Consider the following 24,767-nt stretch of genomic DNA (forward strand, 5'->3'; position numbering starts at 1 on the left):
GGGGAAAGTATGTGGAGTGTTCCTTGATAGGCGGATCTGGTGGGTCTGTTGGATGTATGGAAGTGGAGGGAGTCGTGTAGCCATTGTAAGATTTCATTGTATAGGGTCTTGTGTATAAGGGAGAGGCTTTTGTAGAGGATTCTTGAGGAGATAGGGAGCCAGTGTAGTTCTCTTAGAATGGGAGTAATGTGATCTTTCTTGCGTGTATTGCTGAGTATTCTGGCTGTTGCATTCTGTAGCAATTGTAGGGGTTTGATGATGGAGGCGGGGAAGCCTAGGAGGAGGAAGCTACAATAGTCAATTTTGGAGAAAATAATGGTCTGAAGAACCATTTCTATTAAGGGCACTTTTATGTTCAATATTCCGTTTATTGAGAGATCTAATGGTTTTCCCAATATACATGTTTTTGCATGGACAAATGGCTGTATAAATAACTCCCTCACTTTTACAATTCCTAAAGCTTTTCAACAAAAGAATTCTATTAATTGCAGTGATGGTTATGCTATTTGTTTTGATGTTAACATTACAAACAGTATAATTACCACAGAGGATAAAAGTAGATCTTTTACATTTTTATCTCGTTTGTGGGCAATTATTATTTCTTTCTCTTTAAACAAAGGCAAAGTTTCCATAACATGCTAATGTTTTTTTTAGAATTTTTGTAATGTCATTTGATATGTGAGTGAATGTTATTGGGCAAAATATTTTATTATTATGAGGCTTTATTCTCAGTGTCAACAGATCTTTTCTATTTTGCTTTAATGCATGTGTAAAACCGCTGTCTATATGTATTTCTGGATAATTCCTATCTAAAAAACACGCCTTCACCTCACCTGATCTATTATTAAAAGTACACTCATCTGTAGTCTTAAAAATTGAGAATAGGGAAGATTTTTTACGAGAGATCTACTGTGGCAACTATTGAATTCTAATAATAGTTTTTATATCTGAAGCCATATTAAATTTGAGATTGTCATCTAAACTAATGAGCCATATATGGAACGTGTTCAATTCTTCATAATTACCTTTCCAAATAACAAAGATATCATTTATGTATCTTTTCCAAAGTAAAATATTTCAAATGAATACATGGTTACTTAAAAATAAATTTTCAAACTTTGCCATATGTAAATTAGCAATTGAGGGGGCTATGGCCTTCCCCATAGCTACACCTTTGATTTGCATAACAATTTGTTTGTTAAATGAAAAAATTTTTTGTCAAAGCAATCTTAGCAAGAGCCATAATTAATTGTGTAGGAATACGTTTGTAGGTACTTCTGTTTAAAAGGTTTGTTGCGCCCGTCGGTTGCAGACAGCTGTGATCTCTCATGTTCACCTCTTTTTTCCTTTCTCCATCTTCTGGGAAGAGTGGCAACCTCCACCAGTCAACGTTGACCTCCTGGCGTCCCCGGGACAGCGTGGGCGCTGCCGATCGCCATCTTGAACCTGGAATCACCTAGGCGCGCGCACGCACACACGAGGGCGCCCTTTATACACGTCATGGCAGGAACCTTGGGGGCGTCCCCTCCGGATGACATCAACACAATGCTGTACTGAAGCTGACCAGCCCTCTGCAATGATGAGTTAGCAAGGAGTTTAGCAAGGAATTTACTCATTGCTGAATCCGATCTACACTGGAGTTCCTGCTCCGGATTTCCCTCTGGGTAATTGGACGTTCTGGGTACCCGCTCCTCGGGGGCCCTTCCTCGTTCTTGGCTATCTACTCCTCGGAGGACCTTTCTACCCTGGAAACTCTTCTGTTCTACATTTGGACTTTTACCTTGGATCTCCACCTGTGAGTACCTCTTACAGACTTCTACGAGTTAAGTCTATTCTGAAGCCTTCCTGCGGGTTACCCCGTACTCCTGGCCACTACTGCTCCTGCTTCAGTGAAGCCTACTCTACATATCCTGAGCTACTGGGTATTTGCGCTACAGCTACCATTTCCAGTTCTGGGTTCTATATCTGTCTTCTCATTTCTGTACAGACTCCTCGGCATGCCCCGCTCCATGGGCCACTACCGGATCTGCAACCCTGAGATCATCCACACCTATGGAGGGAACTTATCGGCGTACCCCGTGCTGCGGGCCACTACCAGATCATCAGCTGTGGTATTTCGCTGATATACCTTCTTGCTCAAGTACTGTGTTTGCTAACAATCCCACTTCGCGGGTTCTGCTTCCTTCCTCATATTAAAGTCTCTAACTAGCCTTGTCCTACTTTGCTGAGACCACACCTGTTGACATGAGGCTCACAGGGCTCCTTCCTGTGGGCGGGAACAACACTCATCTCAACCCAAGGGTTCACATCTACCCATGAACATAAGTTTGCTATCTCCATGGACCCAGCTCAGCTCTCAGCCCTTCAGGCCATTCCCGGCCTGACCCAGCAATTGTCCGAACAACAAAGGACTCTAGAGACTTTGACTAATGCCTTTAATCAGCTAAGTTCTCGGCTGAATTCTACGCTGATGCCTGACAAGGCCACCTCCTCGCCTCATGTGTTACCAACACGCATCTCTGTGCCCTTGCCAGCCCCCACTAGTTTTACAGGAGATCCCCTTTTATGTAGATATTTTTTTTCACTCTGAGTGTAGGAATGTTTCTCTTTCGTTGCTTCATAAAGAACCTCAGAAGTTAGATTAGGAAGAATGGGTTTCCTTCCATTGTGAACGGTGGAGACAGGAGAGTGGTTTCTCACTGCAGAGTAATAATTTATTAAAATATTCCGGGAGGGAAAGAGCTTAACTTCTAATAGCTATTTAAGGGAAATGCAATTTTAAGTTTTGCATAGGGCTTTCATTTCGCAACAAGTGGCATTTAAGGCCCATGTTGCTTCTATAGTGAAGTGTCTTAAATGTTCGTTGGACATGGGTTCTTTTATCCATGCATTCTGGAGCTGTCCCATAATCTCTCATTTTTGGACTAGGATCTTGCTTTATTTTAACAATCTGATGGAGGGGGGATATTTCCTTACATCCAGAACTCTTAGAGGTAAATTTTCAAACATACGCATGGGCGTCCATGTGCGAGCGCTACCCGGGGGTCGGTGCGCGCAAGGGGGTGCACACTAGTGCATCTTGCGCGCTCCGATGGCCACGGATTTCCCCTATTCCCTTCCCCCTATTCTAACCTTCCCCCCCCCCAGCCCTACTCTAACCCTCCCGACCTCTGTCTTACCTTTTGCGCCTGCGGCAGCCTGCCAGCACACAATCCTCTGACACAGCAGCAAATGGCCACTGTGCCGGAGGCCTCTGGCCCCACCCCGCCCCTGGACCGCCCCTTTTGTAAAACCCCAGGACTTAGATGCGTCCCAGGGCTTTACATGTGTCGCTGGGCCTTTATAACATAGGCCTGGTGCGCATAGGGCTTTTAAAATCCGGCCCTTATTGTTTGAAGTTGGCTTAGCCAAGTATGTTCGGAAAATAGGGGAGAGGTTTCTAGTACGAAAGTTACTGGCTCAGGGGAAACACTCCATTTTATTGGCATGGAGGGAAGTAATGTCACCCTCTTATTGGCAATGGTGTAATGCTGTCCATAATATGATGTTTATTGAGTCAATGGCGGCTTGCTTGTCCCTTCGTTTCTGGACCCGATTTCAGGAAATCTGGGACTTATATATACAAAGCCTTTCTATCAGAGTTAGGAGTTAAATTTTGAATACCCTATAGGGGAATCTTTAATAAGCACACTAGTTTCTACCCAAGGATCGGGTAGAATCTAGTGGGAGGTTTTGACAGTGGAGGGGGGTAAGAGTTAGGTTTTTCAGAGGAGATTGGACATACAAGAACATGATGTTTGATACATGGCTGGGGGGGGGGGCGGTATGTAGGGGAGGAAGAAAAGTGGTAAATGTTTATATTGATCTGTATGTTATGTGATTGGTTGCAGTGTTTATCTTGCACTGTTTATTGGTATTTTCATGTTATATACTGAACTTACTGTAATTTCCTCTTCTTTGTCTTCTGTGTTTCCACTTGCAGTACTATTTGCTCTTGAGTCGATATTAATAAAGATATTTAAGCAAACTTTTCCTGAAATTTTTTAAATCAGTTTCTGCTCTTGATGTGTCTTTTAAGGCATTCCATATCATCGGCTGTGCTACTGCAAATGTGCTATCACTTGTCTTGCATAGATGCAGGACTTTCAATTAAGGTATTTTGAGTAAATTCTTTGCTTGTGAGCATAACACGTGATTGTTAGATTTTTTTTTTAAATAATGTGCTGATACTGTATGGTCTCTTTGAATTTGGTGCTTTAAAGATTAGTATAAGAATATACTATTTTCCTCTCCATACTGTTGGTAGACAGTGTAACCAATAAAGCATGGGAAATGCCAGTGGAAGGATATCCAGCCGTCCTAGGTAGTGATGTCACCTGATCTTTCTCTTTCTCTCTACAACAAACAACCCCAGCTCCTCAACAAAAACTAAAACTCCTTCTGGCTTCATGCCTCATCCGTGCCACTTGCCTTACCGGCTACTCTACCGCTCCACCCACTGCCAGTGCCCTAGGCCACTACCTACCCCGCCTAATGCTTGCACTGGCCATGAGTACCGGAAAATATGCTTGCTGTGACAAGCCTCCATTTATGCCTCCTGCAGAGCTCAGAGACTCAAATCCAGCAGACCAATGTATACAGCATTGCAATGATCCACGCTAGAGAATACCAAAGCCTTCAATGCTGTTTGAAAATCATTCATCCTCAGAAACGGGTTTCATCTCCATAACATCTGTAGCACGTCTCTCATCCCTGTGTTTACTTGTGGTTTTAGAGAAAAGTTCATGTCAAATACAACACCCAGGTTATGAACCTGGGTAGAAATTGGGATCTTGCAATCACCCAACTGGATGTTATTGTACAAAAATGGCTTTTCACAGGTTTTATGTGTAATTCTGTTTGATATGTTGTGGAATTTTATGTGAATGGGAATGTTTGGAACTATCATTATAATTATTGTATGCTGTATTTTATTTTCTTTGATATATGTTACCATGCTGCATTTTATTTATTAAAAAGTTCTAGCTATATTATGTTGTTTGATGTTGTTGTCTGCTCCGAGCAATATTTTTTTGTAAAAGAGGAATATAAGAAATAAATAGATAGATAGATAGGAGGGTAATTTTATAACAGCCTACCTCGGGCTAAGGTCTGCTTATAGAATGTTCATGCAGACTTTAGCTTGAATTTTCACAGCATGAGTCTACATTGAACTCTTAGAAAATGAGTGGGTGTATGCAGAACCCTGGTAACATTCATGCACCTGCCATTTAGCAGGTGCAAATGTGTCTACATAGATTTATATATGCGTACGTTAGAAAATTGAAAGTGTGTGCATAAATGGTTTCCTTGCCCCCAACTCCACCCCCAAAATACCTCTTTCTGGTGAACATAAAAGTACCCCCACATCACCCCCCCCCCCCCCCCCCCCCCGGTCAATTTTCAAAAGCCCATTTACATTCATAAATCCTTTTGAAAATTCAGTCCAAAATAACTAAATGAGATGCTCCATTTAGAGGAATTTATCTATTGTTTCCATGAAAAGGTTGAAAGAAATTCATATCAGCGTTATTGATAGCAAAGCAATGTATTTTAATTGGATTGAACAGGAACCACCATAATTTACATTATGGTTCTCATAGATGACTAATTTTATGCAAATGAAATGTCTCTATGCCCAGTTAGTAGAGTCCAAGCAGGGTAGGATATCATGAAGCATGAAATTTGTTTTTTAGTCTGTTTCCTCAGAGTGTACAATTCTTAGGGGAAATTTAATTTCACTAATTACTGGACTCACAAATAATGATATATGGTGCATGCAATTTGAGTCTCAAGGATGGGTAGTTAGTTGGGTTTGACTGTGTTTGAGTTTGTAGACTGATGTGTGTGACTATTGGGAAGATGGAGGAAACGAGAAAACTGTATGACATGATTATTCTATCTTGACATAGAAGAAGGTACTTGTACAGAGCTATCAAATGTGCACTGGTTGTAAAAGATCCAGTATTCATTTTCTGTTGTATGTTGCTCATGCCAATAAAATATTTTTAGACCTGAAATAAAGATTTGGAACTGGGGCTAGGAATTTTGTTTCTGAGGAAGAAAATCTGTTCATACAGACTTTGTGCCATAAAATGTTAATAAATATTTAAGCAAATAAAAGGATAATTTTCAAAGGCATATCCCTGGGTAAAAAAGTGCTTTGCTTGGAGAAATGGCTTGCTATAAAATTGCCTGCTTGATATGCAGGTAAACCTATGCATGAATAGTCTTTATATGCATAAGTTTGCCTATAGTGAGCAGAAGCGTCCTTGGAGGCAGAGTTGAGGAGGAGTCTACATTTCCATGCATTCTTTTGCATTTTCAAAATTATACATGTAAATTTCCTCCAGAAACTTCTGCGCACAAAGTAGCAGGCATAATTGTGTGGGGGTAATTCTGGCAGCATATTTTCAAGGAAAAGTTATGGGTGTACTTTTTTTTTTTTTTAATTAGTATAACTTAAGCATGCATTTGATTTGAAAATTTGTGCAGGCTGTTACTTTCAGGGCATTACAGGGACAATTTTCAGTCATTTACATACACAAAACCTGGGTCTATATGTGCAGATGGCTTGTTATAAAATTGCCTGGGGTTTGTGTGCATACATTCATACACATAACCCAATTTCACGCATACTTTTGTGTACACAAAAAAGAGGCCTGCTGAGGGGCGTAGTGGGATTTACATGCACACTTTTTCATTTTAGAAAGTATGGGGTCGATTTTAAAAGGCCCGGCTTGCACATATTATAAAATACAATTCCCGTGCGCACATGTGCGCTGGAGTTTAATGTCCACCCATGCATGGGCGGGCTGGTGGCCTCCTCCGCGCGTAGGGGGAGAGGGGGTATTTTTTCAATTATGTACGGCGACGCGATCGGGCTTCTTCCCAGTTCCCTCCCCCCCTACCTAACCTTCCTCCCTTTTCCCCTCTCCACCCGACCCCTAAATCTAGCCTAACTAACCCTTTTTTTTTTGTTTTGTAACTTACATGCCCTGATGATCAGAAGTAAGTTACGTGCACCAGCCGGCTGCCGGCACATGCTTTCCTGTGACAGTGCGCCCCCTCCCCGCCCAGACCCTGCCCCCCCCCCCCCGGCCTGCCCCTTTCGTCAGACCTGGCACTTTGGTGCGTATCAGGGGTTACATGGGTGGCTGGGCCCTTTAGAAAATGTGCGTGGCACGTGCAGGGCCCTGGCATGCACGTAAACCCCAAATTTTACGTGCACGGGCTTTTTAAAATCTAGCCTTATGCGCATAAATTAACCAGCACAAGTTAAATCTTATAAAGGGCAAGTATAACTTTGTGTGGGTTAGTTTGTGCATGCCCTTAGGGATAACTTTCAAAGCGAACTGCTGCACTTACATTCACTTTGAAAACTGACATAACTTAGGAGGGTTGTCACAAAATTACCTCCATGGAGGGTATTTTATAACAGTGAAAGGTCTGAGGAGAATAAAACATTAAAACTGGATGGCTGGCAAAGTTAGTCAGATAAACTTATCCAGCCAACTTCACTGTGATATTCAGCAGCATGGATGTGCCAGTGGATATACCCGCCTAGCTTAAAGTTAGCCAGATAAGCCCATGTGCGGAGTTTACATCTCTTCTGGAGGAACAGTAAGTAATGGAAAAAAATGTGAGTAGCTAGGTAGGGGGGAGGAGAGGGGAAAAGGTAGGAAGGTTAGGTAGGGTTATAGGGAACTGGGGAAGGCCTACTCGCGTCGCCGTGTGTTGGTTTAGAAATTCCCTCCCCCACCCCCGCGTGCGTGAGTGCCAAACCTCCCGCACATGCGCACGCGGGATTTTAAAATCCGGTGCACATGTGTGTGCGGGAACCAGATTTTATAACATGCGTGCCCTGACGCGTGCATGTTATAAAATAGCCGAATCCATGTGCGCTTGCCAGGAACCACCTGCACATGCATGCATGCACATTCAAAAATCCACTCCTATGGCTCATTAAGGCTATTATGAAAACCAAAATACCAGAAAGCCAGGCAACACCTAAGGTTTTCCAAAATGTATGATTATTATTTTCATTTATTTGCCACATAAAGTGGCACTGCTGGAACCAGTTACCAAGAATAACACTATACAAACTGATAACGACCGACTATACTGCTATACGCTGAGTCAGGTGGCTCTGCCAAGCAGGCATTCTAGAAATCAAATAAATAAATAAATAATGAGTAACATCGCTAGCCATATTGACTCAACATTTTAGGACACTCTCCTGCATTCTCCTGTCTACATGTCAGTTTTATCATATAATAATAAATCCCACTGGAATGGATATATTTTTTTTCCCCAATCAGATGAAAAGTCTGCAGAAATAGTTATGCCTAAGGCCTCTGAGCAGAGTGCAATTTCCTGTCTTGCCCAGTGCTGCATTATCAGTATCTTGAAATATATCAAGGGGCAATAAATAAATGTATAAAAAGGTTTATTAAAAAAAACAAAACAATTTTTAAAACCTTTTTCTTCATTTATTACTTCAGGCTCTGCTGGTAGAGCAGGTTGTCATGGTGACAACCATATCAGCTGATTAATAACTCTGGGCAGGCAGGCTGCAGGCCTCAACTCCTGACGTTCTAGGCCACTGCCCTGCTTATTCATTAATTTTATCTTTCTGAATGCATGCTGCCTTTGAAAGAAACAATCTAGTGGAGATATACTTTTCTTACGGGAATCCAATTAAGGAAACTTGAGCAAGCAGAAAAGCTGTCATTTCAATACAAAACAGATTAATGGGCACAGGGTTTAGTTTAGCCCTTTACATTTTCTTTTACGGTGTCTGTTGTTTAAGTGATAGAGCTTTAAAATGTCACTTCCTCCAAAGCCGTGTTTTAATACAAATGAAATTATTTTAAAACAGTTGTCAAAAAGACATTTTGCATTCAGTCTCTACTGCAATTTGAAAATCATTATTTTATAAATGTATTTATGTATGAATAGGTGCAGGACAATGTACAAGAAGAACACAAAGTATTCTTAAGAAATGAATGTCAATAGTGGAAAAGAATTCTCATCTTTTCTTAAAGAAACTTCATCCCAAAAAGGGAATCAAAAGTAGTTAATGCTATTTTTACTAATAAACTTGGTAACAATATATTAATTTTGTAAAATTACAAAAAAGATAAATGATACTTTCTTTTCCACAAAATACTTAGTTTTGCTTTTTTTTTATATATATAAACAGGGAACATATAACTGAAAAAGGCATCCCTTTTGCGAATGCAACACTGTGCAGGGAAATGCAAGACAAATTACTATCTGCATCTTTGAGAAGAAGGTAAAGTATGTCTATGTTTCTCAAAGTTTGTATTTAATTGACATGCTAAACTAAGACTATATGTTATCAGAATGAAAATATGTTCCCAACCTTTCTTGACTGAATTTATTGTTGGAAAATATGGGTAGTGTTCTAGCTGTCATTGTCTGCTTGTATCTGGGATGCTAGTAGAGAATCAAGTCCTTGGTTCATTGATCTTGACATATTTTTCAGTTTGGGATTCTTGTTACATTTGATTGGCCAGTCCAAAAATTCCCAGATCCGGATGTGCACCATGAGCGTTTAGCATCAATCCAATCAGATAACACTTTTTGGGTGATAATGAAAAAAGTACATAGAGATCAATATGAAAACAATCTTAAAATGGATAACTTATCCAGTTAATGTTAGCCAGATAAGTTATCCAGGATATTTTGTGGGATAAATGTCATGCTGAATATCCATAATTAAAATTATTCATCTAACTTTAGCTAGCTAACTGGCTCAATTTGACAGTAACTTTAAAACAAGCACGCGGGCTCCCATACACACGCATATACGCACACGAGTATAATTACACTGGCGTTTTATGTTGTCCACACAGTTGCGCACACACTTTTTAAAATACTCCAGGTGCACATATGTGTTTCTAATTTTAAGTGGCTACATGAGCAAAATAAATCGCGTATCTTCCTTAGGAATTTATCAACTTTAATGTGCACAGGTAAGCAGATTTTAAAACATGTATGCGTGAAGGAAACAGCCGGTTTGACCAATGAGTCCACCTATTTGCCCAGCCTACCTCAGGGATGAGCAAACGTTTTGAGCCGCAGACCCCCTTCCATTCATGTTATTGGTTGGGGCCCCTAAAATGGATTATTATATACTGTATATCTACACACTTACATATATACATGAAGGGTATTCGCCAGGCAGCCACACTGCCAACAGTGGCTAAAAGCCCTCATTTTGTATCTCTTCAGGTTGCTTAAAGAAGTAAGCTCACATATACACATGGGCACAAAGAGGCAGATACCCCATACTCAGACCAACAGAGAGCAAAACAGACACCAAGTTAAACATAGACAGATATGGAGACCCCATACCCAAACAGAAAGACCAAGATACCCCACAGAGAGATAGAAACCCAACAATCAGATGCATACACACCACAACTAGATAGAAAAATACAGACACACCACAAAGAAATGGACAGATGCATAGACATGACACACACCACAGACAGACGCCATCACACACAAAGACTGCACACACAGACCAAAGCACACCAGACACACATTCTCCATGCCACATGTTACAATGCTAAGGACCAGAAAATGTTTCCAAAAATGATTTGACAGCCAAAATTTATTAGGAGCTGAGAAACTTCATCTCACCTTGCCCAAGTTTTTTCTTTGCTTTTTTACTGTTATCACTAATTTTTCCAATTTATGTGAGTTTTGTATTAGTTTGCTCATTTTTTTTTTATTTTCTCATGTTAACTTATTTTACACTCTTTTGCCTTTATTCTTCCCTCCCACACCTCCTCCCTCTCTCCCCTCCACTTTCATTTCCTCATTCTCTCTAGCTTCCTTGCCCAATCCCCTCTCCTGTATCACCACTTCTTTTTTTTTTCCTGGTGTGCAACAGTTGTGATCTCTCCCTCTGGGTAGGGATCAGGCAAGTAGCAGCAGCAGCAGCAGGAACTCCTCCCGGGAAGAGGCATCAGGATGGCAGGTCTTCCTGGGCAGCGGCTCTTCCCAGCTCCAGTTCTGCCACAGAATAAGCAGCTTGCCCCCGAGCCTGCTGCGACACAAGCAGCTCCTGTCCCTGGCCCACCAAAAGAGGCATGTTTAAGCCATGTCAGGCTTATAATGTCATTACGTTCTGGTAGCTTCCTCCTTCCCGAGCTTGCAGTGCCTCCACGACATCAAGACTTCACAGTGTAGCCATTTTTTCTTCCTTGATTGGGCTACTAGTGGGCCTCCCTTCAGGATTGTTCAAGCCCCCCCCCCCCCCCAGTTTGCTCACCCCTGCTCTACGTCATCCAGACCCGTCTGGGTCTTCAGCTCGCATTCCCACCTCACCCAGCTGTTTTGGCCTAAAACAAGTTTTCTTCAGGCTTGCACCTCATCAAGGGGTGGATGCAAGATGGCGCGCTGAACAGAGCGCACTGTATAACCTGCAGTCGGACGTGGGTAGAATAGGCATTAATCAATCCCCTAATGCAATAAGGGGATTAGCGCCTATTCAATGCGCGTCCAACGTGGAGTGAATGTAATAGCGCTCTTCACATGCAAATGCATGTGAATGAGGCTGTTAGGCATTCACTCCCGATACAAAAAAAAGAAATGTGCATCTTGGATGCACATTTAACTGTCATCTATTAACACCTGCCAGGAGCAGGCGTTAATAGATGTGTGCGTCGAAAAATCAAAGAAATAAAACTAAAAAAAAAACAATTTGAAAGTCAAACCCATCACGAAAACTGACGTCGAGTTTATCGGTGTCTGTTTATCTTACTGGCGGACAGCCACAAAAACCGACACCACGAAAACCGACTTTATTGCATCAGCCCCCAAGAGCAGAAGTAAATATGTGTGGCTAACAGCCCTCCATGTGCTGCGGCCACCAGATATAAAATACGGATTTACAGGCAAAATGTTGACCCTAGCCTGGAATGCCCCCTTTTCCCTGTGTGCTCTATTGCTTGCACACCCATGTATGCGTGCAGAATTGGGCCGTTTTAAAATATGAGTTGCTCATGCTCTACCCAGACACTTGCTGTTGTCTTACAAAAAGCACACACAGGTGAAAAGATTTGCCAAAAATTATTTCCAACAGAAAACCAGGTCTGGCTACTAAATGCCACTCTCTCTGTCCTTACAACACACGTAGAAAGGGAAGCATCCATACCCTTCAGTCCCTTCCACCTGGAGATTCTGATTGGATGACCAAGTGCTATGTAGCCCAGCCATTTTAACACTTGTTGGGTTTAGTTAGAGAGAGCAGCTGCAGAGACAAGATGTATGTTTTCCACACTCTGGTCGGGCCTCCCAGCCTTTCCAGAGGAGTTTTCTTTTAGAGGAGATACCTCACCGTGCACTCTCTGCCAGAGGGCCCTTCTTATAATTTACAGTGAGAAAGACGTTTACACCTGATACCCCTTTGGGGTGAAGGGGTTCTCCTCAGGGGACCAAAGATCTGTGAGCCCACTCTACTCACTAGGTAGGCGAGCACCAGTGATGGATCCTGCTGCGAGAGACAGTGAGGGCAGAGAAGATGTCCAGATTAAGATTTAAAGTATTTTTTTGTAACTACAGAGTTGTGGGGAGATTTTTGGATCCTCCTTCCCCAGTGGGATTTCAGCGAAGGATTCATAGCCTGGTCCCCAGATTTTTCCACAGGAGAAATTACCTGAAGTAACAGCTGAGGAATAAAGAACAGCATAACCAAAAGGAAGAAAGTACAAAAGAAGGAGATCCCACCCGGATTTCCACTCAGGGAATCAGGACAGGCTGGGTGTCCATGGGAAAGAAAATGTCTAAAGGTAGGATTTTTACAAAGCAAAGGGGACCCCTCCATTAGGATTCCCACATCACAGCTGCTGAGAGAGTAAGCGCGTTTAAAATCACCATGGGCTCTACCCAAAGGTCTGTAATAATGGCACCTACCGACACTGAAGAAAACCCTGTAACTACCGTCCATCTTGGAAAGATGGACTTTAGTTTAACTTTATTAATCAGTAACACGCAGACCTGGTCCTGTCTATTCATGGTTACATCCTCTCACCTCATGAGAAGCACACACACACACACTGGCGACTTTCTTTCATCATCTGGGCCATAAGCGAGGGCTTCCTCCCAGAGATTAAGAGTCCGTGTGGGAGTGAATGGTTAAGCTGGAGCAGCCCCAGATTGGGTGCCCTTGGGACTTAAAACACCCCACTAAAGTTTACAGAAGAAACTAGTATCTCCTCCAAATTCATTCTGCACTTACATACATTTATTAGACAATTCTCTTACTCAATTTGAAAGTTGTTGGTTGAGTTGGTCAAATAAAAATAACCATATTGTACTTAAAAGATGCAAACTGGAAGCCTTGTCAATCTCAAAGTCAAATAAAACCCTTTTATGTGCATTTTGAAATGTCATGGGTAAATTGTATGGCAGCTACACATGTAAGTTATATCAATTTTCAAAGTGAACTTAGCACATAAGATTGCTTTGAATATTATCATTATGAAAGCACACAAATTAACCTGCACAAAGTTACAGCTGCTCTTTGCAGGGCATAACTTGTGCTGGTTAATTTACGTACAGTGAGGATAACTTTAAAACATGTGCGCGTGAGCCCATATATGCAGCTCTATGGATACGGGCATGCATGCACAAGTATTTTATGTTGTGCATACAAATGTGTGCACACTATATAAAATACACTTAAATCTACCCGACAACATGTTCACGTATAAAAAAAACGAAAAAACGCTGCATGATTTGTAAACATAGCCGCATGTGTTCTGACAAATCCGGCTAAGTGGTGACAAAAGTACAGCTAAGTAGTGATGTGGCAACTTATTCATCTATATAGCACTGTTTTAGACTTATCCGTCTAAGGGGTGGATTTATCAAAATGCGGTAAGTACCGCATGCGATAGCAAAAGGGGTGTGTTTTATGCTAATATAGCATTTATCACAATTTGCGCTAATTACCTGTGCGAAGAGCTAAGTTAGCGTAAATTGCGATACCATTTTCAGATTCTGCGATAAGTGCCAGACCTGTTCTATTTCCTTCATTCAACCACCAGGGGACCATTGTTGAGAGGGAGAGAGGGAGAGGGAGAGAGAGAGGGAGAGACCCCATAATGTCATGGCCCATAGGTAGGTATTTGTATCTCTATGGTAACTCACTCCAAGATGAGATTTGGGCAATGTTCTCTCAACCTAGCTTGATGTTACCCAGGTAGAGAGTCCATCAAGCTAGGTTGAGAGAACATTGTCCAAATCTCATCTTGGAGTGAGTTTCCTCACTTCGAAGGCCATCAAATCTTCACAAGAGACCACTGTTCTGTTCGTAGGTGTCACATAGAATGTCAAAGTGGCCCCTAACCCCCTACACTCTTACCTAATCCCCACCTCGAGTTACTAGGTGGGCCTACCATAGAGATACAAATACCTACCTATGGGCCATGACATTATGGCCAGTCTCTCTCTCTCTCTCTCTCTCTCTCTCTCTCTCTCTCTCTCTCTCTCTCTCTCTCTCTCTCTCTCTCTCCCTGTCAATTCACCTGAAATAGGACTTACAGGAGACATTGCAAATGACGATGAAACCTTACCGCATGGTCACTGAATTTGCATTGCACCATACGATATGGTGCAATCACATGCATTAACAGGGCTTTTCGCATGCAAAAACACCTTATCACATTTTGATAAATGACCCCCTAAGTAAGATAGCCAGATAAGTAAAATAAAAGAACTTAGCTGGATAAGTAAGATAGACTGATAACTACCGGGTAACTTGCATATATTCCTTAGTGGTTGTCAGCTTTGTGTTTAAAGGATCACATTTTATAACATGCGCGCCTGAAGAAAATTACTAATTTTATCAGTTAGTCTACCAGTTTGCCCAGTCTGTCTCTAGGTCATCAAGCCCCCCCCTGCCCCCCCCCCCCAGTTCTTCAGTCTGCACTCCCCACATTTTATCCAGACCCTTCAGCCAGTCAGTGTTTGGCTATAACGAATTCTGTTCTGCCTTACACCAGATAATTACTAGGTGAAAATATGCGCAGGTAGCAGCCATACATGTGCCACTTTTGCAGGTTATATAATAGCAATTAATACGTGTAAACGTTGGCCTTGTCCTAGAATGCCTCTGTCTCGCCCCTAGCTTGCCCCTTTTTTATATAAACAAATTTATTCGTACTTGTGCATGTATGTTTGAGGTTCACAAAATAACATTTGTGTGAATATGCGCTATTTGTGCATGCGTGTGCTCATTTTTATGTGTGCAGCTCTTTTAAAATTCACCTTTCGAAAATCAAATGTGTGTGTGTAAATCTCAACTTCACCCATATTTTTTGTGCACATAAAAGTTTGAGTGAAATCAGATTATGCAGCTTATGCAAGCTTGTCTTGCCAATAGAACTATAATCAAGGAATAATGATCACATCTCCAACATTTGCCTGTGTTTTACTTCTCTGAAGCTTCAGTCTCCATTCCACTCCTCCTAGGATAGGTGACTTAACTCAGAACTGACTATAGAAAGCAATCTATGAAACAAGCTGTAGGGGTATGGGGAAAGGGATTCATATCTGCCTCACATATCAAAGTAATCATCAGTTTTCAACAATTCATGACTTTAAACTCACAGGAGAGGCACATTATGAACTGGATAAGTCTAACACACTCTCTGCTCCCTCTCCTCACAAAACTAGAAAAAAAGCCTCCGGTCAAGACTTTTGCATATAGTACAATACACTCCCTAAATTTGAAAATAAATTCTTCATCTGTTCATACTTTGAGACTTGGTATTTGCCAAGAATATTTTGTTCTCTATTGAGCAGTCCTACTGTTTGAGCTGTAGAGCACCATAATTTTAATATTGCACATTTGTGTGAGGGGTGGGGGAGATAGGTACAAGTTGGGCAGAAGAAAGAGGGGCATTTCAGTTTATCGAACTCTGAGCCATCTAGTTTGTTGTCTTATCCACCTATTAATACATTTTTTTACTTTTATCCCTTTTTTAAATTATTTTTTTCTCTTTTGAGACTAATTTTAATCATATCATATTTTATTAATGCATGTGTTCTATCTGGTTGTTTGTTTTACTTGTTATGAGCAAAGATAAAAAATGCTTAGATAGAAAAATCTATTTTTTGCTTATTTTCTTGGAATATTTCAAAGCTGTAGATATTGAATGCACTAAGCCTCTCTGTTTATGGGAGTACCCCTCCAGAACGTCCTTTTCTCCAGGCATGGGCGATTGGCATCCTATACTTACTTTATCCTATTTGCGTTTCGGAGTTATCACACACTTAGCGGTACCTGCTAAACTGACTGAGTAACATGAGCAATGTTGCCAGTTGCACAAGTAATACTGGTGAAAATAAAGCCTTTGGTTCTTCACATGTGCTAGGACTTATTAGGGATGTGCTGAGGTTCAAAAGCAACATGAAAACACCAATGGTATATCTTATGTTTTATGTCATTTTCAAACAAAATAGCCATTTTTTGTTGGTGCTCAAACTGAAGACCGAAACAAAAAAAAAAAAGAAAAGAAAGAACCTACAAATTTAAAAAAATGACGTAAAACAAAAGCTTTTGCCACGCACAGCCCTAGGGCTCCTGACACAAAACAGAAGTACTTTTACGTAATTATAGTGATAAACAGATGCCCTGTCGAGTAGTGCTGGCTGCTGGAATGATGCAGACATCTTCCTTCATTCTGTTTCATGAGATGCAGTCAGGCTGATAAGGTGACAGAAGTGTTTTAAGAAAGGCAAACGTGAGTGATGGTTGTCTGCTCAGACTTTGTTTGACTCTCTGATCGGTCTTTAATGTGGTTGTTCTTAGATTCCTTTTTATGTCTGTATTGCTGCCCTGTTCTGGTGCCATCTCATTCCCAACCTGCTCTGAAGCCTCCATCTTCCTCAATCTCTGGCTTCAGCAGTAGGCCCTAGCTAAGACTGATTTGTGCTTCTCTTGGTTGCTGTCACTGAAGAAAGACAAATTTTTCTCGCGCTCTCATTACTCAAGGCCAATTTCTTTGGGCTGATCTCTGCTTTGGAAAACCACAATAAAAGCAAAATAAATGTAATAAAACAGCTGTAACATGACTGGGTCTCAAGGATGACAGCAAGTAATAGCAAAATCGGGAAATGAATTGTATTGAAGGAAATATGAAACACAAGCTCATGCCAGGAGGAGACAAAAATTACAGATTTTTTTTTTTTTAAGAACTGAAATACAGAAGGAAAGGGAACTGGCAAATACAGATAAAATACAATCTATAACAAGCACAAGCAGACGTTACACTCTGGGACCTGCAGTGAAAAGAAACCAGTTCAGAAGAAAGACCAAAGAGAGAAGGGAGGGACAGGATAAAAAATGTTTGAATTCAGAAGGAGACCTAAAGATAAAAAAAAGAGAAAGCTGAAGAGGACCGGATTTAGGGATAGGCAACATAGGCACATACCCAGGGCGACAAATTTTGAAGGTACCCGAAAACTGGGACTTACCCCCCCTAGCTCTAAGTCCTTTGCCTATGGGCACCGTAATCTTAAATCCGACCCTAAAAGCAGGCCCCCAAGCATAGAAAAGAAAAAAACCCAACAAAGCCATTTCGAGAGGACTTTGTAAAGGGAATGGAATGGCTCCCTTATTAAGAAAGGCTACAGAGGTGAGAGCTCTTCCACCTGGAGAAGAGATGATTGAGAAGGGATATAATAGAAGTTTAGAAAATCACGAGTGGAGTAGAACAGGTTCGGAGCATAAGAGCACATGGTATGTTGTGCTGGGTCAGACCACTGGTTCCATGGAGCCCAGAATCCTATCTCCTGCAGTGGCCAAGCTGGATCACTAGCAAGTACCTGGCAGGTACTAGTGGGTAAGTCCATTTCATGTTGCTTACTCATAGAAATAAGGAATAACAGTTTCCAAGTTAGCCTGAATAATAGTAATTTTTAATAGACCTATCCTCCAAAAACCTGTCTGAACCTTTTTTTAAACCCAGCTATATTATTAACCTTGACCACATCTTCTGGAAACAAATTCCACAGCTTAATTATTCATTGATAGAAAAAATACTATTAAGTTTGTTCTAAACCTCCTGTCAGTAGTTTCGTGGATTAAACCCTAGGGATCTTCATTTTCAGGTTTTATTTAATTTTTCTTAGGAATTTCAAAGTCATTTTTTCCACTGTTTTTTTTTTTTTTTTTTTGTTATAACATTGAAATTCCTAGGAAAAAATAAAATAAAAATGAAAATCCCTAAATATCCCCTAGTCCTAGTCATATTTGTTTTGTTAATAGGGAATGGCGGTTTACTCTTCTAAATAGCACTAAGACTAGGGGACACTCCATGAAACTAACTGGTAGCAAATTTAAAACAAATGTAAGAATGTATTTTTTCAGTCAATGCATAATTAAGCTATGGAATTTGTTGCCGGACCATGTTTAAAGGTTAATAGTATAGCTGGCTTTAAAAAAGATTTGGATACGTTTTTTAGGGATGTGCAGAGGGACCGCATACGTTACATTTGGTATTCGTATTCGTGGGGGGGGGGCAGATACGTTGCCTTTGGCAAGGGGGGGCCCCAATCCATTCATGCATTCCATTCTTATTCATTTCCCGGCTAAAATTTAATTAACTACAACCCCCCCACTCTCCTGACCCCCCCCCCCCCCAAGACTTGCCAAAACTCCCTGGTGGTCCAGTGGGGGTCCGGGAGCCATCTACTGCACTCACGCCGTCGGCTGCCGGTATTCAAAATGGCGCCAATAGCCTTTGACCTTACTATGTCACAGGGGCTACCGGTGCCATTGGTCGGCCCCTGTCACATGGTAGGAGCAATGGATGGCCGGCGCCAGAGGCAGGCGTAACTCCATCGAATAAGGTAAGTGGGGGGGATTTAGGTAGGGCCGGGGGTGGGTTAGATAGGGGAAGGGAGGGGAAGGTGGGGGGGGCCTGAAAAAAAGTTCCCTCCAAGGCCGCTCCGATTTCGGAGCGGCCTTGGAGGGAATGGGGAAATCCATCAGGGCTCCCCTCGGGCTTGGCGCGCGCAAGGTGCACCCCCTTGCGCGCGCCGATCCTGGATTTTATAACATGTGTGCAGCAGTGCGCGCATGTTATAAAATCGGGCGTAGATTTGTTTGCGCTGGGTTGCACGAACAAATCTACGCCCGCACATAAGATTTAAAATCTGGCCCTAAGGCTTTTCTCCCATTCTGTGTGTATGGGAAATAAATACCTTGATAAACAGGCCCTAAGTTACCGGAACCCAAGGTCATAAGATCACAAGAAGCAGTAGTTTCCCTGGTTTTCCTGGTTCATAGCCCCCTGTTCTAAGCACTAGATTACTCCTCCACTCCAGTACATTGACAAGTTAAATGTAAAACATTGATAAGACAAGCTAAGAGAGCATTTGAAACAAAAGTGGCCGAGAGCAAAAACTCAGAGGGCTCAAAATTGAAAGCTGGCCGTTCATGTACCTTATCTGGCTAAGTTACAGGGGATATTCAGCGGCATAGGTATGCCGCTGAATATCTGTGTCCAAGCCACTATTTAACCGGCTAAGTTAAACCTGCTCATTGGCAGGTATAACTTGCCCACATAACTTATCTCACCAAGGCTAAATATTGCTACTTAGCCGGATAAGTTATCTGACTAAGTAGTGCCGCCCAGTTCCGCCCACTGCCCACCCACTATCAAGTGGGCTAATAGATAACTGGCTAGGGCCTAGATTCATCAAAATGCTATAAATATAGTGGAAATAGCACCCATGATGAAAAAGGAGGTGTGGTTAGGCTAATTTCCCTGCTCTTACTTTGCATGCTGATTAACCCACTCCTCTTTTACCTTTCATCGCTCCAAATGACAGAAAATCTTCAGTGATGTCAACTCTACTGTTCATACTTCTGACTGTGGAGCTAAAAGTGCCCCCTCTTACAGTGGTATAAATAGTAAACTTACATAGTGATCTCTCTCTCTCTCTCTCTCAGCATGTGTAATAAAAACTTGTTCAGTCAGTAATGTGGGTACAACACACAGAAAAAAGTTGTAGTTATTTCCAGTGTTAAAAGCCACATTGCTGTACGTTCTCTATCACATTTGATGTTAGGAGTCATTAATGCAATACGATAAAGGAACCAGTATGTGACTTATCTGGCAAACTAGCAGCCTCTGATATTAGCAGATCACTAGATAGCTAAATAAGACCTACTTAGCTAGCTATTGAGTGCTGAACATGTTTTCAGTATCAGGCTCAGAATAAAACTTTAAAAAATATATCAGAAGCAGGAAGACTATGAGGGAGTTGGTTGGACTATTAGATGATAGAGGGGTTAAAGGGGCACTTAGGGAGATAAGGCCATCATAGAAAGACTAGCTGAATTCTTTGCTTCGGTGTTTACTAATGAGGATGTTGGTGAGATACCTGTTCCGAAAATGGTTTTCAAGAGTGAAGATTCAGATGAACTGAACCAAATCTCAGTGAACCTGGAAAATATAGTAAAGCAGATTGACAAACTGAAGAATAGCATATCTCCTGGACCAGATGGTATACATCCCAGGCATCTGAAATAACTAAAAAATGAAATTTCAGATCTATTAGTAGTAATTTGTAACCTATCATTAAAATCATCCATTGTATCTGAAGATTGGAGGGTGTCCAATGTAATTCCAATATTTAAAAAGGGCTCCAGGGATGATCCGGAAGACTATAGACTAGGGAGCCTGACTTTAGTGCTGGGAAAAATCGAAACTATTCTAAAGAACAAAATCACAGAAAAGATAGAAATAAACGATTTAATGGGACACATCCAGCATGGAGTTACACAAGGAAAGTCTTGCCTCACAAATCTGCATATTTTGAAGAGGTTAATAAACGTGAATAAAGGTGAGCCAGTAGATTTAGTGTATTTGAAATTTCAGAAGTCTTTTTACAAAGTCCCCCGAGAAAGACTCCTAAGAAAATTAAAAAGTAATGTGATAAGAGGCAATGTCTTTTTGTGGATTTAAACTGGTTAAAAGATAGGAAACAGAGAAGACTAAATGGTGATTTTTCTCAGTGGAGAAAGGTAAACAGTAGTGTGCCTTGGGGATTTGTTCTGGGCCCAGTGTTTTAAAATATATTTATAAATGATCTGGAAAAGGGGATGACAAATGAGGTGATCTAATTTGCAAATGATACAAAATTATTCAGCGTTGTTAAATCACAGGCAGATTGTGATAAATTGCAGGAGGACCTTGCAAGACTAGATGACTGGGCATCTAAATGGCAGATGAAATTTAATGTGGACAAGTGTAAGGTTATGCACATAAGAAAAAGTAACCCCCACTGTAGTTACACAATATTAGGTACCACATTGAGAAAAAAGATTTAGACATCTTAGTGGACAGTACATTGAAATCCTCAGCTCAGTATGTTGCAGCGGTCAAAAAGACAAACATAATTTTAGGTATTATTAAGAAAGGAATGGCGAATAAAATGGAGAACGTTATAATACCTTTGTATCACTCCATGGTGAGACCGCACGTTGAGTACTGTGTGCAATTCTGATCGCCACATCTCAAAAAAGATTTAGTTGCAATGGAAAAGGTACAGAGAAGGGCAACCAAAATGATAAAGGGTATGGAACTGCTGCCCTATAAGGAAAGACTAAAGAGGTTAGGGCTGTTCAGCTTGGAGAAGAGATGGCTGAGGTGGGATATAAAGAGGTTTATAAAATCATAAGAGGACTAGAACAGATAAATGTGGATCGGTTATATACGCTTTCAAATAATACTTGGTCTAGGAGGCAGTCTCTGAAATTAGCATTTAAAATAAATTGGAGAAAGTTATTTTTCATAACGCACAGTTAAGCTCTGGAATTCAAAACCAGAGGATATGGTTAAGGCAGTTATCATAGCTAGATTTAAAAAAGTTTTGGACAAGTTCCTGGAGGAGAAGGCCTTAAACTGCTATTAATCAAGTTAACTTGGCAAATGGCTCTACTTATCACCAGTATTATGGGTGTCAAGAAAACCAAGATTGGCTACTCTGAGCAATGTAGTAATAAATGGGGAAAGAATTTTATTTGTGGAGCAAGTCAGAAACTTAGGGGTTTGCTTTTTGTTTTTTTAAATCGGTTTTTATTATGAAACTTAAACAAATTCCAGTTGCACAATAGTCAATAAAAGTAGTAAATAATACTCTCCAACAAACCTCATAGTAGTTAGATTCTTCTTTTGTAAACATATTTATCATAACATTACATTTGATATTATAAACATTATGGTCATTAACAATTGAGCCACTTTGTCTTAACTGTATGCTAATAAACAACTATTTCTTAACAGTCTATTGGTGTCTAATATGTGTGTAAATTATTTCCCTTCTCCCCCTTCCCTCCTCCTCAACTCCCCCCCCCCCCCACCTGGTCTTTGATAGTTCATTGAAATGTATTTCTCAATTGAAATCAGTTCTGTCGAAGGGTTACTTTAAAGTAAAAATGCTTCGTCATTTGCAACAGATTTTAGATCCACCGGATTTTAGAATTATAGTGCAAGCCTTTATTCTGACCTCAGTAGATTATTGTAATTTGTTATATATTGGCTCGCAAAAAAAATCATTTGCAAGTGCTCCAGTTATTGCAAAATCCTGCGACACGTTTGGTAGTAAAAACTGCCATTTTGAACATATTACTCCCCAGTTAAAATGTTTACATTGTCAGTTGATTGAAATTTAAGGTTTTGGTCTTAGTATTTACAATATTACAACCCGTTAGTCCACCGTATTTAAAGAATTTGTTTGTCTGTCCAGGAATTTACGGTCTTCAGATCTTTTTTTATTAGAAATACCATCAGTGGTAGGGCTCAGTTACAGGAGACTAGAAAGCAAGCCTTATCCATTGTGGGAATACAATTATGCAATGAGTTATCCATAGAGTTAAAGCAATTGCCAGATATAAAATTGTTTAGAAAATGCCTAAGGCATGCCTTTTTAGGGATTGATTTTGTCAGGTGCAATAAATAGATAGCAGCATTTTTATATTTTCCTTTCTATATTTTAATATTTTAATATTTAATATATGGTTTTATGTGGTGAAGTATTCTTTTGTAAAGTATGTAATTTACCCCTAGATTTATCAAAATGCTATAAATATAATGAAAATAGTGCCTGCTCCCTCATCACATAGACAATTTTCACAAGGTGTGATAATTTAGAGAGAGAGAGAGAGTCAGGCTGACACTCTCTGTATATACATACCACTCTAGAAGGGCACTTTGTATCTGGGGTTGGTTTTGGAAGGTGGGGTGGAGTTTGGGAGATGTTGTAACAGAAACATTCTAAGGTATTCATAGAAATATTGACATCAGTAAACATTTGTAGTCATTTTTGCTGTATCGCAAGACTATCGCAAGCACAACGCACTGAAAATAGGTGTAATTATTTCCGGTGCCAAATCCAGTTACTGTTATCACAAAATGATAAATGCCCCTGTTAGTTATGTACCATATGTTTTTATGTTAATCTTGTACTCCACTCAGATGATAAATTTATTAATATAAGCAGACAATAAATAATATAAATAAAATTTAAAAAAATTAATTAAGTAGCATGGAATTTATTTACTGTTTGTGTGCTTGCCAGGTAGTTGCAACCTGGATTGGCCACTGTTGGAAACAGGATGCTGAGCATGATGGACCCTCATTCTGACCCAGTATGGCAAATTCTTATGTTCTTATATTCATGCCAGTCAATTCAAAGTCATGGAAATACCACACTGCACACAATGGCAATGGTAATTTTATTTAATAAACCAATTTTCTAAAACAATCAAAACAGTGTCAATAAAATAATAAAAAATGCATCAAACACAGCTAAAAATACAATGCAAAAATAAAATAATCAAAACATTAGTAAACTAGGAAATAATATAAAACAATGAAACAGAATGGGGTAGATTTTAAAGACTTACGCACGTAAACCCGGGCCTTACGCGTGCTGGGCCAATTTTAAAGGCCCGGCCACGTGCGTAAACCCCTGAGGTGCGTATAAGTCCTGGAGTTGGTGAAAGGGGTGGTCCACGGGGCGGGCTAGAGGTGCCCAGCACAGCGGCCATTTGCTGTGCCAGGGAATCGCGTGCCGGCAGGGTGCCGGCGCACGCAACTTGCGCCAGCTCGAAGCCGGCGCAAAAGGTAAGTCAAAGCATTTGGGGGGGGGGTTAGAATAGGGATAGGGGGAGGGCGGGGATAGGGGAAGGGAGGTCAGACTAGGAGCGGACTGGGAGGGAACTGGGGAAGGCCCCGATGCGTCACTGCGTGTAACAGCGAAAATCCTCCCCCCCTTGCGCATGCCGAGCCAGCATTTTATAACATGCGCGTGCCAGTGCGCATGTTATAAAATCGCATGTCAGTGTGTGTGTGCCAGGTAGCGCGAGCACATGGACGCGTGCGCAATCTTTTAAAATCTACCCCAATATCCCTTAATAAAATTGTTGTCCAACATAAGTCTTTATTGGTTGCTGATGGCAGGAAAAAATATCCAGAGCAGCATATTGAAGCTTAGTGCTCCACTCTGTTCAGGAAATAAAGTCCAAAAGCACAAAGAACTACTCAGCCACTCACAGTAGCACAATGCATGGCAGATAAGTTTCCCGGGGCAGGAACTATCCTCTTTACTTCTTTCTGGTACCTGATCTGGATGCTGTTTCCTTCCATTTTTCTCTCTGTTCTCTTCCAGTC

The 24,767-nt window shown here is 40.9% G+C and overlaps 1 protein-coding gene across 1 annotated transcript in view; it reads left to right on the forward strand.

Annotated features, from left to right (window-relative positions):
• ST8SIA6 (ST8 alpha-N-acetyl-neuraminide alpha-2,8-sialyltransferase 6) overlaps positions 1 to 24,767 on the forward strand; it is a 208,335-nt gene that overhangs the window by 56,994 nt on the left and 126,574 nt on the right. The window contains exon 3 of the mRNA XM_029588758.1: positions 9,245 to 9,337. Within this exon, the coding sequence (XP_029444618.1) occupies positions 9,245 to 9,337 (93 nt within the window). The remainder of the gene's footprint in view (positions 1 to 9,244; positions 9,338 to 24,767) is intronic.

Source organism: Rhinatrema bivittatum, chromosome 2, assembly GCF_901001135.1.
Source record: "Rhinatrema bivittatum chromosome 2, aRhiBiv1.1, whole genome shotgun sequence".
NCBI lineage: Eukaryota > Metazoa > Chordata > Amphibia > Gymnophiona > Rhinatrematidae > Rhinatrema > Rhinatrema bivittatum.